The sequence below is a fragment of the Perissodus microlepis genome, chromosome 1 (assembly GCF_051167445.1).
Source record: "Perissodus microlepis isolate ML-2025 ecotype Zambia chromosome 1, ASM5116744v1, whole genome shotgun sequence".
In the NCBI taxonomy this organism is placed as follows: domain Eukaryota; kingdom Metazoa; phylum Chordata; class Actinopteri; order Cichliformes; family Cichlidae; genus Perissodus; species Perissodus microlepis.
The window spans coordinates 20,198,156-20,222,947 of record NC_140461.1 but is presented as its reverse complement, the minus strand read 5'-3'; the positions used below and the strand labels follow the sequence as shown (position 1 = coordinate 20,222,947).

Here is a 24,792-nt window from a genome sequence, read left to right as displayed (position 1 = left end):
AGGCAAAGCTGTGGAAGCCCACAAGATCTCATAGAAACTTTTCACAACCCATATCAGACATTAGAAGAGTTACCAATGAGAGAACAAACACAAACAGTTTGCTGAAAACAGGCTTCAGTGACTTTTAAAAAAGCTTGAGAGACACTGAAGAGTAAAAACTGGAATAATGTGGATTTAAGAAGTGGGTAAACCTGCAGAAAAGCTGTTATTATGAGTTTTTGTTGTGTAGAACACCAAACCCATATGAGTATTTAAAATCATTTTATTACAAACATTGCCCTCCAGTGGCTAAAATGCACCATTTAACAGAATACAAAAAGAAAGCATGTTACAGCCATTCTGTCTCTTAATTTAACACAAATCGAGGATCACAAACAGTTTCTCATCAGAATAACATTTATTGTGCATCGTCGCCCACTTCTATCCTCTCATCTTCCTCAGCAGCTGTCTTGGTTTCTGTAGGGGTCTTCACACAGGTCCACTCTTCTGTCTGGATGTACTCTTTCTGCTCTTTCACGTCTGACTTCTGAGAGCAACGTCTTCTGTTTTTTATTAACAGATGGACAGGAAAAAGATGTAATAATATGCACCAAGAGAAACTTCATTGTGTTTTATGTATTATTAAAAAAAAAAAGCACTTACAATTTGAGGTATGCCAGGATGATTGTTATAAGCAGAAGAAGCGCACAGGAGCAGAAGATGAGCACAGCTTTTCCTAAAATATGAAACATACACACTGTTGATAACGAGGCCTTTACCTTTGTATTAGTCTTGTGCTGTGTTAACTGACTGTGACAGAGTTCAGATTACGAGTCCCATACCTGCAGTAAAGCTTTGTGAGCTGCTGGCAAAGCGGGCTGGTTCTATCTCACTGTCGAGGGTTTCAGGAGTCGAGGAGGAAGATGTGGATGGTGGTGTTGTGGTGTGGTGTGTGTGACCCACGCCATGTGTGCTCTTCAAAGGACTGTCAGTCACTTCATCCATCTGTTGTATCGCTGCATCTGTGCAAAGATTAGACATTCTGATTATTTGCCTTTTTTTTTCTTTTGTACTTCCTCCTGTTTGAAATGATGATTATGTTTTGGAAAGTGTTAGGAGTGTATTGTATGTATTTGAAAAACCTTCGATTAAAATGCTCTCCAATGGTTTTTTTCCCATCCTAGTTATGTGGAATATACTAAAATGCTGCTGAATACAAATTAAAATTTGTATGGTATGCAAATACCATAAAGCATCAAAGTTTGTGTTAAGAGTATTCATTAATACTAATGTATTCTTATTTACATCGACTATACAGCAGACCTGTTTTATACTTTGAATAACAGAAAGCAGTGAACAGCATGCACAATCACTTTTTAAATATCTTTTGTCTCTTCATAAGTAAAATGCAGGTGCAAAGTTACTCACCTGTCTCGCTGAAGCAAAACACATCAAACTTTTGTTTTACGCTGGCTCGCCAGGGCACCAAGCCGCTCTTATTCCTGCCACAACTGGGAATTGGGTGGATGCGGGGAATGACTGCGAAGTGTTCATCAATCCATCCAAACCTGAACAAAATATTACATTAGGTGCTCCTCGTTATATTACTCAGAGGTGATACTGAGGTGATTTTTTTTTCTCACTTTGGTCTCACCTGCATGTTTCTAAACCTCTAGAAAGAGCTTTCTGTACTTGTGCTTTTGAAGCAATGTTCAGTCCAAGGGACCAGCAGAGCCTGCGAGCTTCACTGGCATTGAAAGCATACTCAGACTGGTTGAGCTCATTTAAAGACGTGACCAGCATTACTCCTGCAATACTTTGATTGAATCCTGGGAAAACTGGAAAAAGCATATTTATATTTACTATATATGGTAGTACAATAATTTATATATATATATATTTGTACATATTAGAAAATATGTGGAATAACTTACCTCTGAGGTTCCTTATTTCAGTCATTTGAACAGACAAGGCTGAAGTAACGAGCAGCGCTGCTGGGAGGCAAAGCCAGATGATGTTCATGACTGGTCAGAGTAAAGACAGATGAATGCCGGGTATCACTGCTGCTGCAAGGTTTATGTGTCTCTGAGCCAAAAGGCACGGTTAAATAGAGGTGATCATGCTCACTGGGATGTGTGGACTCTGTCACTGCCAGAGAATAACGGAAAAGGAAGAAGGAAGTAGTGCACATGGGTCAGATCAAGAGCCATCCTATGTTCTGGGAGCAGGGCTCAGGAGACGATAAGTAATACATCAAAAACACTAATCTGCAGAAATTCAGTAGAAGGGGAAAAGCAGTGCACACGTGTTCCCATTCAGCATTTTTAATGTGAAATGTTGTTGAACTTCAATAAATAAGTTATGTTTTCAGGTTCAACTGCAACCAGTATTGTTACAGGCACAAATATATATACATATACATATATATATATATATATATATATATATATATATATATATATATATATATATATATATATATATATATATATATATATATATATATATATATATTATATAAACACTCACATTTACTTATTAGAATTCTCTTTTGAATCTTATTACATCGAAAAAGAAAGTTTAATAAAATAGTTTGCTTACTCTCTTTGCGCTGAATAGGATTGCGTACAGTTTTGTTGTACTTTTTGTATGATGAAAATAAAGATTCTGTATATAGTAATTCTATTCTATTCTATGATTCTGTACAAACAATATATTAAAAGTATAAAGTGAAAGCACAAAAGGTGGGATTTGCAGTAGAGTTGTGAAAGTTTCTGAAAACCATGATGTAATACATTCGAGAAGAGATTCTCTTCTGTCCTGATGATTTCCTCTCTCTGGGAAATTCTCCGTCATGTGTGCGCTTATTATCTTTGGTCTCCTCAGATGAGCCTTTGGCACGCGGCCTCCCATTTCCACAAAAACATTTCTCCGCAAGCCCCGATGGCAGGAAATGACGCAGAGCCTGCTGACGAAGATGCAGCAGGGTTTTTGACAGATGTGAGGTGGCAATCTGGATTAGAGCAAGATTGCTCATCGTACATATCACCTCTCTAAGAGTGGGGTTTGCATATCCTTAAAGTTGTTATAGAATTAAACTAAATTAGACTATGAGACTTTCAAATGGGAACACAATAGAATTTCCCAACAGGTCTTGGTGAGAGAATTTAGACATTTTTCCAGCAAAAGTATCCTAAGTTACCAGTTAGGACACTATAGTCAGAAGTTGTTTATGTTCACTCAGATAATAGCACATTTCAACTGACAGTGTTTGTTTCATTCTTGTAATTGTTTTAAGTGTTATTTTTTATGCCAGATAAACAGTCAAGACATAAATTAATTACAGTCCAGCTACTTGCCGCTGCCTCTCGCCTCTGCCGGCTCAGTCTGAATTGTTGCCGCACAGACTTGAAAGGGCTATTTTATATATTGTGAATAATAAACTCCTTTTCTCTAAACTCCATATATATGAAGCCCATAAAGGAAGGTGATTATTTTTTTAATCTTGTGTATGTGCAAGTAAAATATGTCTTTGCAGTATTTGATGGGATATTTTCCACAGGACTCTGTGTTGCCTGTGTATTCCTGTGCAGCATGGCCTCTGTTTGCACAGTTGCACCTGAACAAAGCATGGTCTAGTTTTGCAGTGTGGATACACACCATCACACCACACACCTAACGCAGACCCCGTAACCATAACTACAGCCCCTTAACCTTATCGACAATTACATTCTAACCCCCAACCATAACTCTGACCCTAACTGCCCCCTTTTTAAAAAAAATGTTGTGGACATTGGCAGGTTTTTTTTTTCTGCATTGCAAAACTATATCTATATATGTGATTGGATACTTGCAATGTTGACCCTGGACCAGCATTGATTATGATGAATCAGGAACAACACCAATATGGGGATATCAGATTATTCTGGAACAGAGTGGAGATATTTGGTCTTAATGCACAGCTCCATGTTTGGTGTTTGGTGAGAATCAAATACAGCAGACCTCAACTCAATGGAAATGCTGTGTTGCGACTTTAAAACATCTGTGCAGGAATAAATGCCCTCCAAACTCGATGAAATGGATCAACAAAGAAGAATGGGCCAAAATTCTGACACTTCAAGTTATTGCTGCTAAAGGTGGTTTTACAAGCTACTGAATCATTGGCAGTACTTAGTTTTCATAGCAACGAATATTTGTTGCTACTGAAATGACTAGAGAAAATATTTCAGGCACTTTTTATTTAAAGGAGAGGTGGCAGACCATAAAATGAACAGAGAACAGACAGCACAGGCGGCACACATGTGCAAAGACAGAAAAGGAATCATGAAGTCTAAACAGTGCTCGTATACAAGAAAAAAAAATCTCTCAGTGCTCTGAAGTAACAATCAAACATGGCACAAATGAGAACCATGAGCTGAGTATTGCACTTGAAGAACTGCTGTGGAATGTGCTTACATTTGAAACATTTTTTAATAGAAAAAACAACAGATATAAACATTTTTCTTTAAATATGTATTAAAAGTCTCTCAGGGACTTCATTATCTATCAAACCTGAGAGATTCTATTGTGTAGATAAATATACAATGTTTCTACTGTGGCATTTAATGAAAAAGTGCCATATTCAGCATTCAAAGTACCAGAACCAGAATGCATAATTACAAGATCTAATTTAATTAAATATCTATTTCAGCACACAATATAATTGGTCCCTAAACAGAATCATCTTATCTTTTGCTGCAGCAATCATCCTTTAAACTTTCCATTTCAAGCAAAATTATAACTTATCTCTGCTGACCGCGAAGAAGGCCTCACGAGCCATAAAGCCTCCCAAAATGTCTCTGACCCTTGAGTATCGGGGTCATTTGATTCAAGTGTGTCTGATGATATGGTAAACTGGCAGAGACGTGATGTATGAGGTCTCTGTTATTCTGTTTAGCGGGTTCTTTCGTTACACCCAGTCCAAAGATCTCAATCAGTGTCTCACACAAAGTTCCTCTTCCTTTATGTGTCCTCGTGTCGGTTGTAATAGTCACTGAAGAATGAATAAAAACTGAACACCACACACACAGCCACAAACAGCGTCAAAGTGAGCCATAGAAGCCGCCGACTCATGGATACCTTGGGGCAGAACCCGCCTACAACAGCCAGGACTTCCTCCATCCGCCTGCAAAGATAATAAGCTCATATAGCAGGTGACAAAATATTGGGCAGGGGAAAGTGCTCATTATGGAGGAACTACAGAAGTTTCTTTAAATTACAGACATTATCTAAACTATAAAAAGACAGGGAAAAAGACCGTATATATTTGTTGAAATAATGGCTGTGGAGGCTAATTTTACTCTCACTTTTAATCCCACAAGATTAATTTAGCGATACGCATGTAAAAGTTATATGCAGCTGTGCAACCTTTGCAAACTGTGCAAAGGTCTTGAGCTTTTTCCTGTAATTTTTTAAAGTAGTCTTGAGCAAAAGTTGCCAGACATTGGCTGCCTTTTCACTCATTTTCAGTCCAGTCCTTGTACCTGACTATTTTCTTTCTTTTTCTTGTTTTCACAAATGAATCATTCAAGCATAAAAAAGCCAACATATAGCAAATTAACAAAGACCTGACACAGGACCTGAGTTGATCCATGTACCGTTTATGTTTGCTTTTATGCTCTATTTTCACATATGTTTGCAAATGCTTCCATAAATCACTGCACAAATCACTGATTTTGTGCTTGGACTTATTAATCTTTTCTGTTTTTTTATGTTTTATACTTTCAGCACTTTCTGGGTTGGTTTCCTTATTTTTATGCCTTTTTAGTTTTAGTTTAGTAATCTAGGTTCTGTTCATGGACATTGTTTGTACTCAGTTCATTGTTTCAGTTATCCTGGCCCCTTGTGTTTGCTGCATCTTACTGTTAAGTCTCTGTCTCTATGTTAGGTGTTTTCCTGTTTTATCTTGGTGGTCTTTCATCTCTTGTGCTTTGTGTGTAATTCTACTTCCCTTGGTGCATTATTTCTAATTAGTTCCAGCTGTATTTCCCAGCTGTTTTCACTTCCCTCATTACTTCTTGTAGTTATTGTCTCCATTTCCCCTTAACTTTCGTTGAGTTGTCCTTAGCAGGTGTCTTACCTAGTGCTGGTCTTTCCTTGTGCTTTCTATTGTTCCCTGAATGTTTGCTTTCCTCATCTTAATACGTCATCTTGGATACTTTCCAGACTTTTTAAACCTTGGTAGCTGTCAGCATTAAAAGCTCACCTTATGTTATTCTGTCTCAGCGTCTTGCATGTGGGTCTGTAATAAAGTCTACCATCCCCACAGCAACTCATGAGAGAAATGAGGTGTGGCTAAAGACTTTTGCAGAGTACTGTAGATATAAACTCACTCTTTGTGATTTTAAAAATGGGTTTGTGGTGTTGTTATAATTTTTTTTTATGTATTTTTCAATAAAATGTAACTTTTTGTGTGTAATAAAGAGATTCATCTTCCACCGATCATGAATTATTTACAAAAAGAGCACAAATAATTTGTTGTGCTTATATCAATACTATCAGAGATGAGCATAAATACACAATTTATATTTCCTTTTCTAACATGACAGAGTGAGTTTACCTGCTGTTCTTAAGCCTCTCTCCGCTCTCTTCGTCCTTATTTTTTGTTTCCAGCAATTTGTCCGCAGCACTTTCGTCTTCACATTTTTCTTCCTGAAGCGCCTTGCCTTGCTTCAGTCCATCTTGGTAGCTGCGTTTGAAATATTCACATTTACAAGTGAAATTGGGACACACAACTGAAATGATTTCTGATAAACAACTGTGTCATCACACAGTCCGCTTATCTACACTAAAAAGCAGAAGAGAGGGCCTCACCCTTTTTGATAGGCCTCCTCTTCGATATTTGCCTTGATCTCGGCTCGGAGCTCCTCCAGGTTTACTGAAGGCTTGGCTGGCTCATTTTCCTGCTCCGACACACTCTTTCCACTGCATTGTTTCAGATAGGAAAGAACAATTAGCCTTGGACACCGTGACGATCACAGCAGACGTAACAAAACACTGTTACAGTCAGGTTCCATCACAATACTGCGGCCCGGTCGTATAACGGATGAGACGCAGCGCAGGCCGAGTGGGCTGTGCATTCCCGACACCACCATCACAAGAACGATGAGTACAAACGAAAAACTGTGATTGCACTTTGCACATTTGTTATTGCGATTGTCCTTAAAGAACATCTAGCCCAGACACTGAGAGAGCTCTACTCAGGCTGACTTTATAACTACAATATGATTGGAGCCTTGTGCCTGGACTTCGTCAAACTCTTTCATAAATGTTTAGATTACTGGATAGCAAACCCCGTAATAGCATATCCCTCAACTCTAGCTTTTTTTTTTAATGCTTTCAGGTTTATTTTTACCTCACTGGAATTGTTTCTGCACTTTAAAAACATCCTGAAGGTCACAAAAACAAGCTGAAGTCCCATCTGAGCGCTTTTGATAAAAATGATTAGAAGTTCAGGGGTGAGAGGACTGAGGAATGACCTTGAAAATTAAGCAGTGGTACGTGACTTACATGCAGCCATGTATGTGTGCGTGCACGTGTAACAATATTAATACAAGAAACATACCATTCTGTTCCTGGTTGTGCAGCCTCTGTGGAGGTGGTGCCTTTCACGTCATTTGCTTCACACTGAGGAGAAAAGTGTTCAAAAAATCGTAACCCTAATCTAAATCTTAATAACAAAACAGTATTTGCTACAATTGGCTTTACTTCTCTGGATGAACATATGCTTTAACATTTCGGGCCTTTATAAACTTTATTATCTATTTCTGATTTTTCAGTTCCTCTTGGAGAAATACTAATTTCACATTTCAGAAGGTTTTTGGCACAGTTACATAACCCTTGTTTTTGTGCCATGGTCTGTGTATTTTGAATTTTGTACACACTCAACAGATGTGAATTATAACTTTTCTCAAAAAAAAAAGAAAGAAAAATGACAGAGTGATACAACAGTTTTAACCAAGGAAAGTAAAACAAATCTGACTAAAACTGTGTTGTGAGGACTGCCTCGAATTTCTTGAGCTGACATTGTTTTTAGTGATTGTCCCTCGAGGGGATTCAAGTGTCCAGCCAGGTTCCCTTCACTGTGCCAGAAGAATGTCACAACTTGTTTATGGAATCAAGATTTACTTTATGAGAACCAGATTTGACTGACTGCTAAGCCAGGACAGATCTAGCCTTTCCTTGAATTTCCCAAAGGAAATGAAGGTTTTTCTAGCTACGTTCACTTCTGGTAAACCCGGAGAACTCATTGATTACATAGATTGAAGTGATGAGTTATTTATAGGATCAAGCTCTACTTGTTCAGAAACTAATTTTGAATTCGCTATCCTGAGATGCCCAATGAGACCTTGCATAGTGTCCAGCACCACCTGGAACCTTGTATTGGATAAGCAGAGTACCTGGAGAGAACCCATGCAGGAAGATGCAAACTCCACTTTGCACCCAGGGTCCTCTGATCAGTAATCATTGCTTTAATATGAGACAGACAGTCTGATACTTTATGGACTTTAGTGTACCAGTTTCGACTCATGTCGATGGTCAAACACCTCGAGTGACCCTGCTAAAGTAAAGTAAACTTCTATAGAAGTAATCTTCTATATACCTGATATTTGGTGCTAATATGTTTCTTATAAAGATGAACTATTTTAGCAGGAACTCATTCAGAAACTCCACAGTTTTATTTCAATGTGCTACTGAGGACCGCTCTAAGAATCAAAGAGAAAAACATTTGTTTGTATAAAGCAATCTGTCACATACGACACATAAAAAAAGTTTTAAAAAAGTACTTTTTCCTTTTAAAAACTGTTTGTGTCTGTAAAAATGCCAGCTACATTTGCAGAAATACTTGAGTGGAAGTATTTTATTTTACAAGAGATGAATATGTTGCCCACCTGCTCAGCAGTTTATCTGTGAGCGTGGGTGTCATTGTACTAAATGCTTAATACATCATTTCCCATCATTTCTCATCAGGACAGGAAGACCTACCAGGACAGGAAGAGCAGCACCAGTTGTGGGTCCTGCGTTGGAGCCTTGGGCAGCTGTGGCCGGGGTCTGACCCGGGATGTTAAGAAGATTAAACTTTGGTACCACCGCTACGCTCACCCTGCGTCGAGGCACCTGGTCGGGTGAAAAGAAGACAAAACATGCAGCACTGTGTTTTACAACTACAGAGTCACTATAACTTTTCTTTTTTGTAAAGAAAAACGAAACAGAAAAAAACTGTAAAAACGGGGGAGGGTGAGACATTTTTAGGTGTGCTCGCAGCATGACAGTATGGTCATACTTGCCACCCACTTTGGCGGACGGATTTATCTCTGACCCTTTGGACTGGTCAGTGAATAGGAATCATGGTCCCTAGAGGCGCCGATGGGGACATAATTTATAGGGGCGAGGAGGTTAAGACCATTATCCTCGTCTAGTCTCTTTATTTTATTTATTTATTGTTGTTTAGGGTTCAATTTAAGATTCTTCAGAACACTTTTAGAGCTCTTCATGGTCAGATGCCTCCGTATAATAGTGAACTTCTGTATGGAACCATATCTAACTACTAGCTCTCTGAGCTCAGCTGATCCTGTTGGTGATGCGTCAGAAGAAGTTAATGACAAAAGGCAAAAGGTGACTGTGCTTTTGAATTTGTGGCCCCCAAGTTGTGAAACTTGCTTAAATAGAATTTTGGATCTGTGGACACTGTTGATAACTACCAACCTGTACAGATTTACTTTTATATTTTTAAACAGCTACTGTCAAAAATAACCATGACAATCAGCCAAGTGGTTGAATCTTTAAATTGCTTGTTTTGTCTGACTGGCAGTTGCACATCCAAAACCTGTGCAACAACGTGAAGCAGAAAAAAACACAAAAAATTCATTGCTTACCTTTCCAATGGTGAGGGACATTGATCTAGATGGACGTGGAAGTCCATCGTCTTTATAAAGAGAGACAAAGAACCAGCATTAATAAAACACAGTAACCATTTAAATGCTGATGTTTCTCCCAAATCTACAGTAAAGCTGCTCAGTAATGCAGTAGTACTGCATTACTGAGTACACTCCAGGCGCTGTGGGAATTTCTCCCAAATCTACAGTAAAGCTGCTCAGTAATGCAGTAGTACTGCATTACTGAGTACACTCCAGGCGCTGTGGGAATTTCCTAGCGGAATATACGAGTGAAGATGAAGCCAGCAGCGGTGCTGAAAAGGGAACACAAGTGTAATCTTACCTCCAGGGTCTACAGACACTCCGTAACGATTCGAGTTCTGGTTGGCCAGCTTCTTAAACTCCATGAGCTCTGCATGGTCCTTCTCATACGTCCTCTTAAGATTTTCCACATACTGCATCATAACCTCTGTGGCCTTGTTCATACGCTTCTCCTGTTAGACAATAAAACCAGTCTAAGCCGGGTTAAGTTACAGCATGAGCACAAAAACAAGAGCTTCCACTAAAAAACTGTACATAGAGAGGAAATCATTCAACGGGTGTCCAAATCAAATACACAATAACCTGTGTATTTATGGATTTGTCCAACATATCTTTGACTTCTCCCATCATGTTGCTGATATTTTAAGTGAAGTTAAATGTTTTTAAAGGTGAATTAATGACACTATAAATAAACTGAAAACACACAGATTATTTATCTGATATTATGGGAAAACACAAACAAGTATTTCTCTAAAAATATCCACACTCATCATGAATGAAAAAGAGGAATTAATAGATTGCTATTAATAGATTGGTAGCTGTACACAAAAGCAATGATTCATCTGATTGATTTGGGGTTTTAAATAGCTGAAGCTCTTTTCCTGATGTTTTCATTGGCTGGCCTGAGGTCAGCCATGACATCAGATAAAAATCCTTCAGCATAATTTAAAAAACGCTGCCAAACAGGCATTCCTGGAGTACCAGTTGTTTAAACAATAAGCTGTTTCGTGTATTTTCGCAGCATGTTTCACTAAATTGTATAAAATTCTCATTCGTCTGTGTGTAACTGCACCTGGCGAACTGCGCCAACTATCTCTGCTCTGCTGGAGAGCCGTGTGGCAAGCCTGTGCAGCACTGCTACTGTCTCTTTTAGGCGCTGATAGGCTTCGCGCTGCTCCAGGTTCTGCCACATCGGCGCAGTCATCTGCAAGAAACACAACATGTTGTTGCAAATCTCAGGAAGAGAAAGTGTGCGTCCTTTATTGCACCTGAATTAACTCAGGCAAGAAAAATATTTACTGTGGGACACGTCCAGGAAACATTCAATAAATAAATGAGCACTAAAGAGCCAGGGGGAAATCTCCTTTTGTTGTAAGTTATCATCTATCTTACATCAGCCTTTCGAGGACCAACCTTTAGCGCTCCTTTGAAGTCGTCTAATTCTTTTTCCGTGTCCTCCTCAGTCAGGTTCCTCTCCCTCTCTGCCTGCTTGAGTCGCGTCTCCAGAGTGTAGTTGTCATTACGAAACGCCAGTGACAGCTGGACAAATGCATTCTGTAGAAAGAAAGCTAATGCAGTTTAACACTCAGATTAAGAAACATATTAAAATGAAGGTGAGCTGCCTGTGATCGCAACACATGAACTCATTGTAAATAGTCATAGACGGGAGTCGGTGCAGTTACTGATGTGTGAGAATCAAGCGTCCCTGAGATGAGCATGGGGAACAAACTGTGAGTGTGGCATTCGACCTCTTGATGTTTTGTTATGTTGATCAAAGCTAATCTGCAGAGGTTTTTCCAACATACACGCCTGAGAGGAAATCTATGACCTCTGACTGTCCTGATCCAGACACATCCCAGAGGGAGCAGCGCGAGAGGCTATAGTCCAGGGCTTACAGCGTCACAGATGCCTGGATTTTCTCCACAGGAAATCACACAGAGTCTCTTTGGACTGATCAGGAACAGAAAAACACTTTCCTGTTGACAGAACACCACCGAAGCCAGGCAGGCAACCTCCGACGACCATGTAATTGTTTTTGCATCTCTTGTATAATTTTACAACTTCCACAAGCAACTTTTACCCAAGAATATCCCTGCAGGGAATTATAAAGTTTTTATGAGTCTAATCATCTGCTTTGGGAACACAACAGGTTATTACAAACACTTGCACATGTACTTGAAAAGGCTCAAACCTGAGTGGAACAATCCATCTGCTTCCAGTGTTAGAACAAAAGTCACTGTTCAAAGCAAACACTTTACTGCTGGCAGTCACTTTTATGATTTGCTATATTCTAACTCATGTGCAGCTAATCACTGTGGATAATTTAAAAGGCGCAAGTCAGAACGTTAAAGCAAATATGTCTTATTTGAAAAGGAACATTTGGAATGTGCTAAAACGTATGTTTCGTTTTTCTTTTCTTTGTTTAAAGAAGTAAATTACATTTTTAAATTGGTCGAGTCTCCACTCCCTTCAGGCTTCCAAACGTTACATAAGATAAAGTGTCTTTAGCTTCTATAGAAACATATTTGCTCATTTATTTGTGTAAACTGACTTTGTGCACAGAAAATATGTGAATGAGCTTCAGAAGTGCTGTTAGGTGGATTTTGTTACCATCATTTAGCTGTTTCCAGTCTTTTACTAAGATTAGTTATCAAACTAACTGCTGTAACAAAATGATTTCCCAAATTTGCAATAAATATTACTTTATATTACATCATATCGACTGGCATTATTAGGTAAAATTAGATTTTCACAGATACATCAGTATGGAAGTATTTATTGTCTATTTTCAGTCAAAGTGATGCTTGGTGTGGCCTCAAATCAGTCCCAAAGGTGCTCAGTTTCCTGTTCTTAGCGATAGGAGCGGCACCCAGTGTGGTATTCTGCTACTGTAGTCCATCTGTTTCAAGGTTTGATGCATTGTGCATTCAGAGATATTTGTAATGGGTGTTTTTTTGAGTTACTCTTGCCTTCCTATCAGCCCAAAAGCAGTCTGGCCATTCTCCTCTGACCTCTGATATCAACAAAGCATTTTCACCCAGAAAACTGCCTCTCACTGGAAATTTTCTTTGAACAGACGATTGTTTGGAAAAACCCAGCAGATCAGCAGTTTCTTACTCAGACCAGCCCATCTGGCACTGACAACCATGTTACAATCAAAGTCTCTTAAATCACGTTTCCTCCTTATTCTGATGCAGTTTGAACTTCAGCGAGTCGTCTTGATCGTGTCTACGGCCCTGATCAATGCACTGAGTGCATGATTGGATATTTTCATTAATGAACGTTTGAATTAGGTGTACCTAATGTAGTGTACACATGCATAAACAGAATAAGGGCCAGTGTGTCAGTATTGCTCCCGTTTAATTTACAGACTAAACCCCATTATCCATCCTCTTATCTAGTTCTTGGTGAGAATATAAATTCATAAAACAAAACATTTTTCTGCATGTGGTCATTTTTCACTAAAACATCAGAGATCAGGTACCAACCTCAACTTCTTTTTCGCTGAGTGGAGGAGCACTGGAATGAAATCAGAGAATGGAAGCATTACTCATAACAGTGAGATAGATGGTGAGGGTTATAAATGAAATGTTAACTACAGCAGCAGGTTGTTACACACCAGCCAGGCAGACCCCGGTGAAGTTTGAGTTTTCTCAGCATCAAGTCTGAAATGTTGGGCATGGCGTCGGATCTTTCCTTTGTGTCACTGGTAGGTGTGTTCGGTGATGACGGCGAATCTGCAGACACAATGCTACACAAATTAGAGCTCAAAATTATTTCTGGAGAATAATTTAAGTTTAAGGTAATTTGATATCTTTTGTGCAAGCTGACATAAACCAAATAGGAGGTAGGAGGAGAGTGTTGTTACTACTACTAGTCCCATATAAATACATCGATCTTTGGGTGGTCAAACCAGTTCCCACCGGAGTAAATTCCAAGCAAAATCTTAGTGATTGGACTTTTTAAAGTCTCAGAACATAAGGATAATTTCCTCTTTTCATCAGGTGCTCTGTGGTTCACAAGCTTTAACAATAATGCCATCTGCTGATAAAAAACGAGAACACAAGTTTCCTTTCTGCTACAGTACTGTCAGGGGTGGAATAGAGGTAAAAAAAAAAAAGAAAAGAAAAGAAAAGAAAAAGTTGTCATTTTCTGAGGCGAATCAGATTTCAGGAAGTGCACACCCTCAGTGTCATTGCTGAATGTGCTTCTGAAAGTACTTTCTGTCTTACACAGGGCAAGAGGGCAAACAAGGAGCGTCACCTTTTTCCTGTTCAGCAGCTTCGCTCAGCTCTGGTAACTTTGATCCCACAATGCTTTGGTTTCGCATTAGCTTGTGCTCCTGTGCACACATACACACACACACACATACACACACACATAAAACATTAAGGCATTTTTATATAACTGTTACAACATTCTACCAAATGGACAGCTGGCACATAAAAAGAGGAAATGATAACAATAAGACTTGCTGAATTGGTGCTTTACCTCTCTGAGTTTAGACAGCTTCTGTGCACCCACCGGTGGGGTGGGGAAATCCTTGTACCCCGAAGTCTTTAAGCCAGCATCCTTGGGCTTGTCTGAGAAACTGTCCTCAGCCGTGGAAGGGAAAACCGGGGCTCCATTTCTAGAGTTAAGGCTGCCTACAGCATCCCAGGAAACAGCTCTCATTAGTGGTGGAAAGGCCCCAATAGTCTTAATCTCTGCTGTACACGGTGCCTGTTGAGTAGAAGGCCTGGGCACAGGCTTGGCGACCCCTGTGGCTGGAGCCTGGTTTGGACTTCGATTTGACTCGTCTGATTTGTTGACAACTGTAGGACTCTTGGGTTCACCGTTCTTCTGAACAGCAAAACGAGGTGTGAGAGTCCCCGAGGACACTTTCCTTTTGTCAGCTAACTTCCAGTCCACCAACAGCTTTCCCTAAAGTTGGCAGGATATGAGAGAAATACTGTATGTGCATTTCATCAGGCATTAAAGCGGCTGGATAACACTCCACTTGGACATATTGGTGCTTCATAAGAGAAGCTAGGGTAGCACTACAGCATGCTTGTGAGGACAAACTAATAGTTAGAAGCTGAGATTCAGAGTATACAGTCCTGTGAAAAACTGAGTATACCCTTACTGCTTCCACAGGAATTAAGAAGGTAAGCAGCAGCCATGTGCTATTATTAAATACACTTAATCAACTGATCATCAGCAAGTGTGAGCACCTCTATAAAAGCAGAAGCTTTGTCAGTTCATTAGTTTGTTATTAGTTTATTATTAACACAATGCCACATTTTTTCCAGGAGTGGACGTCCCAGTGCAGAGGTTAGGCCGTGCAACACTCCGAGAACCTAAATAAAACCTGGAGGCTGTCGGTGCAATCCCTCCGCCTCTTAGTGAATACACATATGGCACAAATGTTAAAATTCTAGCTGACTCCCTTTTTGAGTTGTTGCATTCATTGCATGCATTAGTATTGTATTGTATAGTTAGTAATTAGTACCTTTTTATCCCTTAATTTTTACTTAGCATGTTATTTATTTGTAATTCCTAGTTTTATATCTCTTGGAGATATATCCTTTATATGTTTATAAATGGACCGTGGGGGGGCTTAGAGTGAAACAGCATTTCGGTACACTGTATACTGTGTATACTACTGTATTGACAATAAAGCTCTTGAATCTTGAATTCAAAGAGATTTTCAAAGATGTGACCTCTGACCGTGACCTTGAGTTCAAAGAACTCATCATTACCAAACAAACTTGAAGCAATGTGATGCAGAGCAGGCCAAAATTCCTCCACAACGCTGTGAGAGACTGATAAAGTTGCACAGAATGCAATGATTTCAAGGTATTGCTGCTAGAGGCGGCTCTACAAGCCACTGAATCAGGACTGCATAGAGTCCTGTGAAGTGTTTCTTTTTCACATGACTGCACAGCTGAGGTTGATGTGAAATTCATGTTGGTTTTTGGTTAAAGGTAACAGACAACTTATAATATATACCTGAGAATAACATAATAAATCTTGACAAAGGTCACAGGGAGACGTTTTGAATCTTTCAATGATCACAATTGTGTTTTTCCTCCTCACATTTGACATTTGAGTTTTGGTGTGTAAATAAAAAAAATGCAGTAAGCCTGTTGATCGTACCTCCTGGTTCTGGCTGGTTGCATCAGGCTGCTCCCTCCCTGGAAACACCTCCTGATACTACAAGAGATAATAACAACTTTCTTCTGTTAAAATTTACTAACCTGATTAAAATTTGCCCAATGGTGATTTTTTTCTTTGTTTTGTTCTGGGTTTTTTTCAGAGACAATGTTCCACTTCATATAAAGCAAATTAATTAGAGGAATATTTTAAAAACACACACAAAAAGAGCCAAATGTGGCAAACATGTCATACTTCACACCACTGTGGGTGAAAGCTGTTTAACAGTGAGATCAGTTTCTTTACCTGGATCGTCTCCGAGGGTCCTGCTGCTGAAAGAGCAGAAAACAACTTACAAATCATCTTCACCAACTCAAGGAGTGAAAAAATGCCGCCAAATTAGGAAAAAGGTTAAAAATGAGGAGTATAGTTTATTGTTAATAAATCCAAAGAATCCAGACATGAGACAGAAAGCACACACCGGTCTGAGGGGCCACAGTAAGTGAGCTGCTTCTCGATGAACACGGTGAGGATGATGGCGTTGGAGTCGGTGAAAGACCTGAGGTAGGGGGGTTGTGAAATAAAAATTGAAGCTATAAACATCTTTAATTTAAATGAAACGCTCAGACACCAGCTTCACACTCATAAATCTATGTGCAATGTTTTAGTTTCTATGTTTGTGTATGTTTGTGCGTGCGCGCTACCTGTGGGCGAATCAGTGAGGCTGCTGGTGGATCGCCGGCCTCGGCGTGTCAGGAAGCGATCGCTGACCTTCTTGGCCTCTTCAAGCAGCTCCAGGTTCTTCTGTCGATCCTCTTCAGAGAGCTGCAGCTCCGGGAGCGGATCTTTCACCAGGTCAATCACATTACCTGTGCTGTCTGAGAAAGACAATATGAAGGACGACACATGTGACACACAAATGCACACAGACCCGTAAAATTTCTGCTTGTTTCTGGTACCAAAATATAAGCAGATAATATGCTGTAAAAAAAAAATCACAAAATTAGGCTTCAAAATATATCAGATCAAAAGCGTATGCTCTGTTGTATCGGAGCTGCTGTGTCTCAAGTGTATTTATGTGGGATTCATTGGTCTAAAATCTCAAAGCAAGGAATAATTCACGGATGGATATGAGCCAGGAAATCAGGTGATGAGTGCTCGCCAACTTGGGGATGATTTTATCGTCTCCTCTTCTCGGAAACGGGCAACAAGCTAAACATCAGACGTAATCAAAGCGCCAAAAGCATTTCAAGCATGTGTGAGTCTCAGGATGCAGATGACCAAACTTAGTCTTAATGTTGTAAAAGTTCTTGTGTATCCACGCACAGTGAGAACATTAATTTATCTTTATACATCGCTGGACAGGTCTTTCAACAAAACTGATTGAAATATCTTTTATATAAAAAAAGTCACTGTGAGAAGTCGCGATTTGACACAGTGTTAAAAATGTTTACCTAAGAACGGTTTAGTTATGGAAAAACACTTAAAAATAAAGTGGAAATTTTTTATATGGTGCTGCACTACATCAAATAATAACTATTACATCATAACACCGTAAAAACTACAGTGATGTATGTGTGTTTGTGTGATTTACCCACCAATTGTGGTGATGGGCACCCCGGGGGAGCTTCTGACCATGCGAGCTCTGGGACTGTGTGGTCTGAGAGAGAAAACTGTGATGATCTGGAAATGCTGTCTCTGTTTCAAATTAAAATTGAGAAAGCTACTGGACGATTACCTGGCCTGTTCCAGCGGACGTCCATCCTGATGGACAACCTTAGCCTGCTTTGGGTAGACGATGGTGGGCGCAGTCATGACAACAGCTCGACTTTCACCTGGTACTAACTGTGCAACACAACAAAACTTATGTGTGCATCACTTAACACATCAGCCAGTTTGTGATATTAGATTAAACACAACCTTAATAAGGAGCAGATCTTTTTAAATTAAGCTTGAACTTACACAATAAAAGGGTTAAAGGTAGATTTTGAACATTAACTTAAACCTTAAACTACATATTCCAAAAAAACAAAAAAAGAGCCAAATTTCAACAAACCAATTTAAATCTGGCACTAACAGGAGAATATTGATTTGACCCACTTAAGCACAAAGAGGTCTTTCGCCTCTAGTAGGTTATGATGAACACTATTGTGGAATAGCTTCAAAAGGCTGCTAAAGATAAGTACGCAAATAAATACAGACTGACATGAAACCCTTATTCTTTGAGAGGTGCTCTTAAAGCTTATCTTTGCAATAGATTCTTGAAAAAGGAGTCTTTCTGCTGCAGACAGGCTGCTGATTCACCGTGGCTCTGTTCCTATAAGGGTGGATACTTTTATAGTGTTGGCTTATGCACGGAAGATTATATTACACAGTTTCATTACTTTCTTCAGAGATTTCTTATCTAGCTTGTGTGTTTATGAGGTAAAGGGCACTGTTCTCGGAGGTTTAGCCTGTTTAACTCTTTATTATCTCTGGGATAATTAATGACTCAAACTCGGAGTCTGCCCCATTAAGATCTGTCCTTAAAGTCTTTGAAAGCATTTCTAATCTTTATATATTTCAAGGGTGAGATTGCTCAAATGGCACACAGATAAAACTTCTGATTATTACCATTACCATCACCACCAGCCTATCACAGGGCTAACACAGAGAGACAGACAACGATTCACACTCACGTTCACAGCTATGGCCAGTTTACCTAACCCCACTAACTGCATGTCTTTGAATTTGGGAGGAAGCCGGAGTAGCTAGAGAGAACCCACGCAGACATGGGGAGAACATGCAAACTCCACAGAGAAAGACCCAGGATATTCTTCCTGTCAGCCAACATTGCTAATCTCTATGCCATAAATACTGAAAAAACTAATAACTCAGACAGATCAATTAAGAACAAAACCCCCCAAAACGTAACCAATCACAGGGATCAGGACAGGAAATGCTACTGATGTCACAGAAAAATGCAGTAAACTCTGGTGTTTTAAATACAATATCATTTAAAGTAGTGATATTTAGCTGGTGGGGGTGGGGTAGGGGAGTCATGTGACATTAAACAGACATTAACATTAAACAGATAGAGGATGTGGTCATTGAACGGGAACTCAAACCATGGCTCCAAACCTGAGAGCCCAGTCCAACTCTGGTAAACCTGAATTAACCATGGACTTGTCTCACTGAAGAAGCTCTTAAGCAGGTTTTTTTTTTTATCCTGTTGTATTTAGCTTCATAAGTAATTTTAGATATAAAAATGACTGAGGCCTTGATCTATGTGACCTCACAGCAGGCAACAGGCATCTCTGGACAGCTACATTTCCACTATAAGGAAACTACAATCATTTAAGTTGTACAAAATAGTGACATATGCATCTATGCAAGTTTTTACAATACTTTTTTTTTTAACGATAAGGAGCAAAAGACCTGCATTTATATGTCTGTGAAGGTTCTCAGTCATCCAGGTCATCGTAGTCAAAGGAGCTTGCAAAGAAAAGCGTCTGGACTTCTTTAAGTTACTTGAAGACGTTTCACCTCTCATCCGAGAAGCTTCTTCAGTTCTAAGGTCAAATGGTGGAGAGTCCCAGATATAAACCTAGTGGGAGTATCCCCCCACAGAGGGACAAAAGGACCCCCTGATGATCCTCTAATCGCCTGAGCCAAGGTGTGAAACTGGGTGTGGGTCCCAATCAGCCAGAGTTTCGGGTGTGTTCATTGTGAAACCTGGCCCCACCTTATCATGCGAATTCCTGAGGTCAGATGGCCCAGGATGTGAGTGGGCGTTAAGGCGTCTGGGAAGGGATCTCAAAACTGGATTATAGATGGCAGAGAGTTGGTGTCGTAAACCCCCGCCTCTGTTCAAAGATGGTCGCTCACAGTGGACATAGATGGCTTCTTTCACTCCTCTTTCAAACCATCTGTCCTCTCTGTCCAAAATGTGAACATTGGCATCCTCGAAAGAGTGTCCTTTATCCTTAAGATGCAGATGGACTGCTGAGTCTTGTCCTGTGGAGGTGGCTCTTCTGTGTTGTGCCATGCGCTTGTGAAGTGGCTGTTTGGTCTCTCCAATGTAGAGGTCTGGGCATTCCTCGCTGCACTGTACAGCATACACCACATTGTTAAGTCTGTGTTTTGGCGTTTTGTCTTTCGGGTGAACCAGTTTGTGTCTGAGCGTGTTGCTGGGTCTGAAATGCACCGGGATGTCATGCTTGGAGAAAACTCTCCTAAGTTTTTCTGATACACCGGCTACATAGGGGATGACAATGTTGTTGCGTCTGTCCTTCTTATCCTCCCTCGCTGGTGTCTGGTCTTCTTTTCTGTGCCTCTTTGCTGACTTTAAGAACGCCCATTTAGGATAGCCGCACGTTTTGAGTGCTTCCTTTACATGTGTGTGTTCCTTCTTTTTTCCTTCAGGCTTAGAGGGAACATGTTCTGCCCGGTGGTGTAGGGTCCTAATTACTCCAAGTTTGTGTGTGCACATTTTGGACAGAGAGGACAGATGGTTTGAAAGAGGAGTGAAAGAAGCCATCTATGTCCACTGTGAGCGACCATCTTTGAACAGAGGCGGGGGTTTACGACACCAACTCTCTGCCATCTATAATCCAGTTTTGAGTTCCCTTCCCAGACGCCTTAACGCCCACTCACATCCTGGGCCATCTGACCTCAGGAATTCGCATGATAAGGTGGGGCCAGGTTTCACAATGAACACACCCGAAACTCTGGCTGATTGGGACCCACACCCAGTTTCACACCTTGGCTCAGGCGATTAGAGGATCATCAGGGGGTCCTTTTGTCCCTCTGTGGGGGGATACTCCCACTAGGTTTATATCTGGGACTCTCCACCATTTGACCTTAGAACTGAAGAAGCTTCTCGGATGAGAGGTGAAACGTCTTCAAGTAACTTAAAGAAGTCCAGACGCTTTTCTTTGCAAGCTCCTTTGACCTGCATTTATAAACTTTGCCAAACATTTTCTTTTAAAAGTTGGTAAATTGCTTTTTCCCATCTAACCAAAGGGCTCAAATTTGTCACAAAGGACATAAAGCAGATATTTTATAGAGCCAAGGTATTTGTCAGATAGTAAAAAAAATCCTGCTGTGCAAACGTAAAAGCAGCTTTTACCCTTTTTTTAAACACCTCACTTTACCTTGGCTCAGGGAAAGTTATTATGACAGCCAAAGTGACTTTCAAAGAATCGTAAAGCATTCATCAGTCACCGGAATGAAACATTTAGTGGGAAATAACTAAAACATGAGTGCAAAAAAAGGAAAGTATGTACCAAATCAGCTGCCAAAATTTCAGTTTGTTAACTTCTGTCATTCTTTGCGAAGCGCTGCCTTGGTCTGACAACAGCAGGGAACATTTGTGACAGAAGAAGGCTTAGTTAAGGAAAATATTGCTTTGCTCTCACTTGAAAAGGAATGAATCAGTGACTTCTTCAGTGAAGGAACTTTTTTCTGAGGGAAAACTCAACATTGATAAAAAATTCCTTTCAGGGCCAAATGAAGTATGAAGTCAGATGTTTTACCTAAAAACAGAATATCAAACAGGGACAGCAGCTGCACTTACTGTGCTGGGAGAGCTCGGGGAACTGTCCATCTCCTCTGGAGAGTCCTCCTCTTCCTCAGGCAGTGTGGGCATGGCCGGGTGCAGAGAAGGGCGAGAGCGCGTGTGCGGGAAAACAAAAGGGGTCTCAGCAGCAGGCGAGGCGTCACCGGACTCCTTGAAGTTACAGTCACTTTGTTCGAGAGGAGATGTCTGCAGCAAGTCTCGCTCTTCTTCCTGGAGCTATAAACACACAGAAAACCAAATACATGCATTTTAAGCATGATTAGAGGCATGCTGATGAGAGCTCCTTCCGATCAGCAACAGTTATTAAACTAGTACTTTAGCCACTTTTCAGGAGAATGCTCTTTCTGCCTAACCACAGCTAAAAAAAGGATAAACCAGAACTAAGAAAACCATTGCACTGCACAAACAACTCCCAAAATAGCTCCATTCTGCACATTAGTGAGATTTCCCAGCATACTGTACATATGCATCAGAAATGAAATCACCATGACTCACATCGGATGTATGGGTTTTAAACTTTCATGTGAGCATGATGATTTCCAGTCACAGCATCAGGAAGCGTCAGAGAATAAAATAACATGAATCATGCCAGGAGTTCATATTGGGAGTTTTAACAGGAGCAACAAGACTTCAAGGAATGCTTCCTTATTCACACAGAGTCACCACAGTGGGTAGCTCTGCATTTACGATTTGGTAGATTTTTACATCAGATGCTTTTCCTAAAGCAACACCAAAGGCATTCCTGTCTGCTTCCAGGATTGAACAGGAGAGCTTTTGCTTGTTCGGCAAATGCGTAAACCACTACACCATGAAACACTTAAAAAAAAAAAAAGAAATCCTTCTTTGTCTGGTTCATGATCTTAATGACACGCTGTCTAAATTCAAAAGAAACAACATGCAGCAGTTAAACGCAGCATCTCTGCTTTACAGCACAAGTGACTGAAATCACAAACAAGCACTGTTCACGAGTGAGCCTGCAATGTTTCATGTGCTTTTCTTCCCACACTGTGACTTTCAGCAGGCGGTTACTGTTTTGAACACAAACAGTGACTGGGATGCGCTTTGTTGTTATAAAACGCTGCTACAGTCAGTTTAACTTGCTCTCACAGGCTGAATGAGGCAACGAGCTCCCGAGGGGCAGCGCAAAACAAACAGAAGGACTTGTAGATAAATTATGATAAAATGATTTAGTGGATGGTGGATGGAGGATTACTGAGAGGAAGAGACTCATGTCTCATTCACATGAAGGCAATCAAAGTCAATGAATTAAAGCTTTCCTGACTAAAATTATACAGTGCTGCAAAAAAGTATTTGCCTTCTTCCTTTTTTAATTTTGCATATTTGTCACATTTACATGTTTCAGATCATCAAAAAAATTAATATTAGATAAAAGTAACCCATGTTACTTGCAGTTGCAATTATTAAAAAAAACTAAGCCAAGTTCAGTTTCACTAGTCACACCCAGGCCTAATTACTGCCAGATCAAGAAATCACTTAACTAGAACCTATCTGACAAAGTAAAATAGGGTAAAAGATCTCAAGAAACACCACATCATACCATGATCTAAAAATCAGCTGAGAAACAAAGTCTATCTATTTGAAAAGTATGACAAAGCCATTTTTAAGGCTTTGGGACTCCAGTGAACCACATTGAGGGCTTATTATTCACTTATTCACAAATGGAGAAAACCTGAATAGTCGTGAACCCTTTAAAGAGTGGCTGGCCAACCAAAGAGCACATTGACAACTCATCCAGAAGGTCACAAAAAATCCAGAAGAACATCTAAAGATCTGCCGGGCTCATTTGCCTCAGTTAATGTCAGAGTTAATGATTCAACAATAAGAAAGAGACTTGGAAAAAACGGCATCAAAGGAGAAAATCACTGCTGAGCAAAAAGAACAGAAAAGCTCAACTGACATTTGTGAAAAAAATATCTTGATGATTCCCAAGACTTTTGGGAAAATATTCATAGACTGTTGAGACAAAAGTTAAACTTTTTAGTAGTCCACCTCTGGTTTTGGAGTGGCCTAGTCACAGTCGAGGCCATTAAAAACTCAAAAACTCTCTGATGCGGCTGAATTAAAACAATTCTGCAAAGAAGATTGGGCCAAACCCCCTCCACAGCGATGTAAAATTGGCATTGGCAGCTATTGCAAACACTTGATTGCAATTCTTGCTGCCAAGCTTGGATTTGACTAGGGGCATTTACTTTTTTCACACAGGGCCAGTTACCAGGGTAATATTTTTTTCTCCTTATTAAATTAAATCGCCATTTAAAAACTGCATTTCATATTCACTCGGATTATCTTTGTCCATCCATCTTTTCTGCTTATCTAGATCAGACAGCTGGAGCCTATCACAGCTGCCACAGGAAGCCAGTCTGGTGCAGGGTCAACTCATAGATACAGTCAACCTTTCATATTTACAGTCATCACCAATCAATCTAAGCTCATGCATGTTTTTGGACTATGGGAGAGAGCCAGAGTACCAAGAGAGAACCCAGGCAGCAGACCTAACCATTTCACCACCGTGCCGATATCTTTGTCTAATATTAAAATTAGTTTGATGATCTAAAACATGTAAGTGTGAAAAATACACAGAGATATAACAACATATGGGCAGCATTAAGAGGAAAAAGCTAACTGCAAACAAAGTGAAGCAGGATTTAGTTTTGAGGAGAATGAAAATGAGAAAAATGCCTCAAATTTGCCAATTATATAAAAATCTAAATAATCTTGGCCCCAAGATAAGACCCAAAGAGCAGGGAACGATCAGCGAACATGAATTTAAATGAGTGCAAAGATTAGTGTAATCATCAAAGCTGAAGCTGTAAAGGCCGTGCAATCAAAATTTATGATGCAGCTCCTGCAAATGTGTAACATGTAGAATATTTTATTAAGAGAAGAAAACAAGGCTGTGTGATTCAGTATATATCATAGTGGTACATGTGAAAACAACAAAACTATTAATCAATTCTCAATAAATGATTTTTAAAAACCACCATGTATTAATTTTGTGCTGTCTTATTGAGTCAAACAAAAATGTAACAAAACCACATTATCACCACATCTGATGTTCACACTGGAAAAATAACAATTTATTTGTTTCAGGTCTGAGCTGTTTGAGCTGATCTTTACCATGGACACTGCAGCAGTTACCTG

General features: G+C 39.8%; 2 protein-coding genes across 3 annotated transcripts in view; both read right to left on the bottom strand.

Annotated features, from left to right (window-relative positions):
* Window positions 1-251: 251 nt before the first annotated feature.
* On the bottom strand, window positions 252-2,073 carry lyve1a (lymphatic vessel endothelial hyaluronic receptor 1a). Its single transcript, XM_084934421.1, has 6 exons — window positions 1,914-2,073; window positions 1,634-1,817; window positions 1,408-1,547; window positions 822-1,001; window positions 643-715; window positions 252-542 (listed from the first exon to the last, which is right to left on the bottom strand). Exons 1-6 carry the CDS (start codon window positions 1,999-2,001, stop codon window positions 398-400), a joined length of 810 nt encoding a protein of 269 aa, XP_084790547.1. The 5' UTR covers window positions 2,002-2,073; the 3' UTR covers window positions 252-397.
* Window positions 2,074-3,502: 1,429 nt separating this feature from the next.
* irag1 (inositol 1,4,5-triphosphate receptor associated 1) overlaps window positions 3,503-24,792 on the bottom strand; it is a 38,936-nt gene continuing 17,646 nt past the window's right edge. Inside the window, exons 19-38 of one of the 2 annotated variants that reach the window (XM_084934396.1) lie at window positions 21,628-21,846; window positions 17,809-17,915; window positions 17,669-17,730; window positions 16,775-16,948; window positions 16,552-16,629; window positions 16,377-16,402; window positions 16,074-16,130; window positions 14,427-14,858; window positions 14,199-14,277; window positions 13,555-13,672; window positions 13,424-13,454; window positions 11,349-11,489; window positions 11,008-11,139; window positions 10,237-10,387; window positions 9,894-9,943; window positions 9,004-9,135; window positions 7,583-7,644; window positions 6,832-6,942; window positions 6,578-6,706; window positions 3,503-5,143 (exon numbers count right to left, since the gene is read on the bottom strand). In XM_084934396.1, the coding sequence (XP_084790522.1) occupies window positions 4,981-5,143; window positions 6,578-6,706; window positions 6,832-6,942; window positions 7,583-7,644; window positions 9,004-9,135; window positions 9,894-9,943; window positions 10,237-10,387; window positions 11,008-11,139; window positions 11,349-11,489; window positions 13,424-13,454; window positions 13,555-13,672; window positions 14,199-14,277; window positions 14,427-14,858; window positions 16,074-16,130; window positions 16,377-16,402; window positions 16,552-16,629; window positions 16,775-16,948; window positions 17,669-17,730; window positions 17,809-17,915; window positions 21,628-21,846 (2,454 nt within the window). In that variant the 3' untranslated portion in view covers window positions 3,503-4,980. The remainder of the gene's footprint in view (window positions 5,144-6,577; window positions 6,707-6,831; window positions 6,943-7,582; window positions 7,645-9,003; window positions 9,136-9,893; window positions 9,944-10,236; window positions 10,388-11,007; window positions 11,140-11,348; window positions 11,490-13,423; window positions 13,455-13,554; window positions 13,673-14,198; window positions 14,278-14,426; window positions 14,859-16,073; window positions 16,131-16,376; window positions 16,403-16,551; window positions 16,630-16,774; window positions 16,949-17,668; window positions 17,731-17,808; window positions 17,916-21,627; window positions 21,847-24,792) is intronic. The other variant, XM_084934388.1, reaches the window with a different exon arrangement.

Bases quoted from the DNA above. Each gene is read 5' to 3' on its own strand.
- lyve1a (XM_084934421.1), bottom strand. From the start codon at position 2,001: ATGAACATCATCTGGCTTTGCCTCCCAGCAGCGCTGCTCGTTACTTCA. The intron at 1,818-1,913 runs GTAAGTTATTCC...TGCTTTTTCCAG, and splicing joins TGAAATAAGGAACCTCAGAG to TTTTCCCAGGATTCAATCAA. The intron at 1,002-1,407 runs GTGAGTAACTTT...ATCTTTGCACAG, and splicing joins GTTTTGCTTCAGCGAGACAG to ATGCAGCGATACAACAGATG.